This window comes from Glycine soja, chromosome 16, assembly GCF_004193775.1.
Source record: "Glycine soja cultivar W05 chromosome 16, ASM419377v2, whole genome shotgun sequence".
NCBI classification, from domain to species: domain Eukaryota; kingdom Viridiplantae; phylum Streptophyta; class Magnoliopsida; order Fabales; family Fabaceae; genus Glycine; species Glycine soja.
Genome location: NC_041017.1, coordinates 28,933,408 through 28,939,293, shown reverse-complemented (window position 1 = coordinate 28,939,293; position 5,886 = coordinate 28,933,408). Strand labels below are relative to the sequence as shown.

At 41.8% G+C, this 5,886-nt stretch overlaps 1 protein-coding gene across 1 annotated transcript; it reads left to right on the top strand.

The window, feature by feature from the left end:
* Nucleotides 1–242: 242 nt before the first annotated feature.
* Nucleotides 243–5,001, top strand: LOC114389937. The gene is made up of 8 exons (XM_028350637.1): nt 243–635; nt 741–821; nt 1,020–1,118; nt 1,269–1,400; nt 1,493–2,089; nt 2,179–2,300; nt 4,553–4,763; nt 4,858–5,001. Exons 1-8 carry the CDS (start codon nt 243–245, stop codon nt 4,999–5,001), a joined length of 1,779 nt encoding a protein of 592 aa, XP_028206438.1.
* Nucleotides 5,002–5,886: the final 885 nt, after the last annotated feature.

Here is a 5,886-nt window from a genome sequence, read left to right as displayed (position 1 = left end):
ATTGATCAACATTGTATTAGACAATTTTGATCAAGGTGGATAAAAACTAAATCAAATATTGGAACTAGCTATAAAAGAGAGCAACTTTGATCAACATTGTATTAGACAATTAACTTAAAATAAACATGATATAACATGAAAGCATCTTAGCATAACAAATGTAATACAAGTGTAATCCAATTAAAATATGTTAAAAATAGATAAAAATCTGCACATAAATAAAATTTCTAAATTTGCAGATCATGGTTAAGACTAGAGGATTAGGCCATGCGTTAGGTAGGGTTGGTGCCAGGGGTCTGGGTAAAAGAGGGGATGGTGATGATATTGACGGTGCTCCCCAGCGCCAAACTCCGACCGCATCGGCATGCAGGCGACGGGTACCAGTCATTCTTGACGATGATGTGCCTGTGGTACCTGCAGACTCGCCTGCGATACCAGAGGCAGAGGCTGTTGTAGCTGGGGATGAGCCCATGGTAGATGCTGCCGCACAGGACACTGGTGCAGAGACTAACACACAGGATACCGGTGCAGAGACTGGCGGGGATGAGCCTGTGGGATTTCCTGGTGGACCCAGGGACCTATCAGTGCTTACAGAGTATGTTGACCATGTTGCGGGCAGCGTATGGTCTGGACAGGTATTTATAAGATTAAAGTTAATTAACTTTTATTTTTTTTTTAGTTTTTGGTTACTGATTGACGTTATTTGAACAAATTGTGTGTTTCTTTGTACTTCAATTCAGGAACGTCTTGAGTTGAAGTTATGCTCCCATGGGAGGAAGGTGCATAACTTGGGCGGGCCTGTTCCTGTAATTGAGAACATGGTTACTGGGACAAGATTAAGTTCTTTGATCGCGTGTTCGATAGAAACCAGTGATCAGGGACTTATATCCTCCTTTGTGGAGAGGTGACACCGGGAGACTTCTAGTTTCCATCTTCCTGTGGGGGAGGTGTCGATCACGCTGGACAACGTCGCATCTCTTCTCTATTTGCCTATCGTTGGTACATTCCATGACTTCCAGCCTCTGTGCACCGACGAGGCAGTGGTGTTGTTGGTTGAGTTACTGATGGTCTCAGCAGAGGTGGCCATGGCCGAGACAGGCCAATATGGTGGACCATATGTACGCCTGCAGTGGCTGCGAGACATATACCAGCGCAGATGTCAGACGCAGCATTGGACAGCTGCCGCTCGCGCTTATCTTCTACATCTTTTGGGTTACACTCTTTTTGCTAATAAGAGTGCAACCCATGTTCATGTCTCACACTTATAGGCATTCCATGACCTCACTCTTGCTGGGCGGTATGCATGGGGAGCTGCTGGCCTCGTCCATATGTACGATCAGCTTAATGATGCCAGTCTCAACACCAGCCGACAACTTGCTGGTTACATCACCTTGTTACAGGTAATTAACATGTATTTCATAATTTATTTACAACTATGTTTTAATGAGTGTATATTTAATTAACATGTATGATTTTCGTGTAAACCCTATAGTGTTGGATATACGAGCACTTTCCGTCAATTGCGGAGTGCAATGCTAATCCGGACTATGACGAGGTGTCACCACGTGCGTGTCGGTGGATTGCGACGAAGAAGACTGTGAAGAAGGTATCTACAGCGATGTACAAGCAGCGCTTGGATCGTCTGAGGATCCCAGATGTCTGCTGGATGCCATATGCGGAGCACCGACCCGTGCAGGACTTTCATCCAATTTTGTGCTTCTCGGGACAGCTCCGCTGGGGGCCTGTTGTTGTTAGATACAGACCGGAGAGGGTTATGCGCCAGTTCGGCTACGTCCAGTGCATTCCTGCACACCCTATCCATTCATGGGTGTCATATGATGACGTGGGCGATACTTGGACACACTACTCAAACCATCTGGCGGCAGCAGGTGATCTATTTGTTGTGCCAGGTCAGTGTGCGCCTGACTACATGGACTGGTTCTTTGTCATATTGCATCCATTCATGACTGCGCCACAGATGGATCCTCCTCGAGATGCATATGCGACGCAACCCAGTCATATCCCTCATGAGGTAGCACCGACATCGACACATGCGGATCGTGATGCGGACGAGCCCAGACATGCAGTGGTAAGTGTTACTATTTGGTTAGATGTATGTCATTTACTTCAATTATTTTAATACTAATTTGTATAATTTGTTTGTTTTCTATTTAACAGGAGGCTCACCATGCAATTGTGGAGGCGTTGGAGCAGCATCTAAATGCGCTAGGCACATCCACACATGAAGAGGTCATCCAAAATTGTCTCAAGATTGTCAGGGGTGTCACAGAAGACGTGAGGTCTCGACGTAGGTGCCGCACAGATCAATAATAGTTTATTCACACTTTAGATATCATTAGTTTTTGACGATGTATTTGACTTAACATTTTGTATATTTTTAGTTATTTTGATTAATAATATTAGTTTATAATATTAGTGTTGAAACATCCCGTTTCATTAAAAGGGGAGAAAAAAAAAATTAATAATATAATAATAATACCCACCCACCCCTCCAGCTTTCTAAAAACTCCCGAGACCCCTCCCCCCCTTTTCAAAACTTCCATTTTCTTTTTGTGCAGCAGCCCACCCCCTCTCTAACCCTATCCCTTCTTCCCCAAAGATTTAATCCTTCAACCTTTCGCTCATCTCCTCCCATGGTTCCCAAATTTGCAAGCATTTTGCATCCTTGGGTTTTTCCAAGCACGAGAAGGTGATAGGAAAAAGGGGAAAACACTACGCATTTCATTGGTTTTCTATTTGATCTCTTTAAGGTAAATGTTTATGACCCATTGTGTTAGATGAGTATGTTATAGCACTAATTAGTTAGGGGTTGTGTGAAAAAGGGTTAGGAACTAAGTATTAGGAATTAATTGTAGTTTCCTCAAAACCCTAGGTTGCTAAAATTGGGGATTTTGTCTAATCCCTTGTTCTATTATTTTAAATGTTTAGATCCTGTGGAAAATACGGTGGTTGATCTTCCCAACAGCAGTGGAAGACAATGATTGCGTCATTTAGGTGAGTAGCTAATATACTTAGCGATGTTTTTAAAGTTCATCTTGGAGAAGCAAGTTTATTTCAGAATGTATATATTTTTTTGGTGAGCTTTGAAATTTATTTTGAGATTTTGATGTTGTATATATGAGGATGAATGTTGAACTGTTTGTTTAATTCTATTTATGATGAGTTTATGAATAATATTGTTGTTTGCTACAACAAAGAGATAATGTAGCCTATGAGTTGAATTCTCATAGTATAATGATATTTCCGTTTGCTACAATGAAGAGATAATGTAGCCTATGAGTTGAATTCTCATAGTATAATGATATTTCCGTTTGCTACAACGAAGAGATAATGTAGCCTATGAGTTGAATTCTCATAGTATAATTATATTTCAGTTTGTTACAACGAAGAGATAATGTAGCCTATGAGTTGAATTCTCATAGTATAATGATATTTCCGTTTGCTACAACGAAGAGATAATGTAGCCTATGAGTCAATTACTCATAGTATATTTATATGTTCCGTTTACTGCAACGAAGAGATAATGCAGCCTACGAGCTAAATGTCGTAGTTATATAATTACCGTTCACCACAACGAAAAGATAATGTGGTCTATGTGCACATAGTAGAATGAATGCTTGATTTTAAAGTAATTATTTTGGATACCAGCTTATGAGAAGTTCTGAAATTTATATTCTTTGCGTACATTGATTTCTAAAAGCAAGCGTATTTTTGTTCATTATTTATTTAAGGTCATTATAACATCTCTTGGGATGGAAATACTCATGTTAAATGGTGCTCTCTTTCTTGTCCGCTTAGTATATTATGCTCTCACTAAGTCCTTGTGACTTACCCCTTATTTTATTTCCTTTCTCAGATACACAGTAGTGGAGTAACCGATTTCTTGGGATTTGCTGACACACCCAGGAACTTGATTATCTTTTTGGTAGGTCCCCATTGTGTCTGATGGATATTTTTGGTTGTAACTCTAGTATAATGCAGCTATAGGGGCCAGGGTAATAAGAGATTTAGAGAGAATTCCTGTATTTTGAAATTTAAATGATTCTCTCTTATAGACATGATGAAGACGTGCTTATGATATTTTAAGACACTTGATGATTAGTATTTATAGTCAACTTTGTTATTAAATGGATGGAATGAAATATATGTATATGGATTTGTCTATATATATATATATATTTATATAGTGTGTGTGTGTGTGTGTGTTATTTTACAGGTTGTTGTGTATATGATAGGCTGGCCAGACTAGGGAAGTCATAGTTTGTGTGTCGGTCATGGCCAAGGGTGGGTCGTGACAAAGTTGGTATCAGAGCCCAGGTTGATAGGTCATATAGCTGCATTGTTGGGTTTGTTATGGAATCTTGTTTGTAACTTGTGTACCCAGGCACAACTTACATGCAAGAGGCTATGACAATCCATGTTAGACTGGAGTTATTGTCTTAGTGTATGTGATTCCAAGTTGGTTCTCTAGTTCTTCCTCATAATTAAATCTTTGACCTTTACTATTGTCTTAGGTCAAGATGTGACCCAGGAATAAACGTGTTAATGAGTCAGTTTCTGGCGAGGCTTCTGCTCAACCCCAAGATGTAGCCCTAAGAGGCCGTGGACGTGGTCACGGTCGTGGACGAGGAAGACTTGGTAGGGGTGGCGGAATGCAAGAGGTTGAGGTTCCTAGGGCTACACTTGGGAACCCAACACTAGCTCAGTTGACGGCTAATATGCAAAATATGCAAGAGATATTAGTATGATTAGTTGATGTGGTTGGGGAACGCAGGCAACAACAGGCAAGGCAACAACAGGCAGGGCAACAACAACCTATTTTTTTAGACTGGTCAGGATGGTGCGCAACATGAACAACCCCTGGTTCAGCCTACTGTGGCGGAGGTTCCCTTGAGTGCATTCACAAAGCTTAATCCATCGACTTTCAGTGGCTCAGACATTCATGAGGGTCCTCAGACCTTTGTAGATGAGGTGTCATAGATATGTCGAGGTTTAGGTTGTTCCCCTACTCAGATGGTACAGTTTGCAACTTTTCATTTGCGTGATGTAGCAAGGGGATGGTATGAGACTATGCTCCTTGCAAGACCAACAGGAACACCTCTTTTAGCATGGGATGAGTTTGTCGAGTTGTTCTTAGCTCACTTTTTGCCTCAAAGTGTTAGAGACAGTAGAGCACGTGAGTTTGAGACTCTTGTGCAAACCGAGCTGATGTTAGTGATGGAGTATAATATCCAATTCATGCGACTTTCTAGATATGCACCACACTTGGTGGCTATTGAGAAGTTACGAGTTCAAAGGTTCTTAGAAGGTTTGAAGAGTTATTTGTTCAGGGCAATTGCAGGACATGGTGACATGACTTATGATCAAGCTCTGAATAGGGATTTAACTATTGAGCGAGGAAACAGAGACAGGGGTGGAAATTCTCGTGACTCACGTAAGAGGTTTCACTCGGATACATCTCGTGGTGGCCATCAGGGCCATGGTGGTGGAGGTTTTAGAGCTGATACAAGTCAGCCTCGGCAAGGTCAACAGGGAGGTCGGCTGCCACAAGTCACTCAAGCTAGTCAGGTAGCTAGTAGAGCTCATAGTCGGGGTGTTTCACAGCATCGTGCGACTTCTGGTGGGACCCCTATTACTTGTGCTACATGTGGAAAGGCGCATATCGAACCTTGCAGGCAAGGGTCAACAAGTTGCTATCGATGTGGGCAAATTGGACATTTTGCTAGGAGCTGTCCTATGTCATCTTTTCAGCCATTTTCTAGTGGAGTGGCAACACCCATGGTCGAGATGGGACAATCTAGTGGTTCAGGATCACGTGCACCAAATGGATCATATCGAGGTGGCAGAGGACATGGACAGACAAGT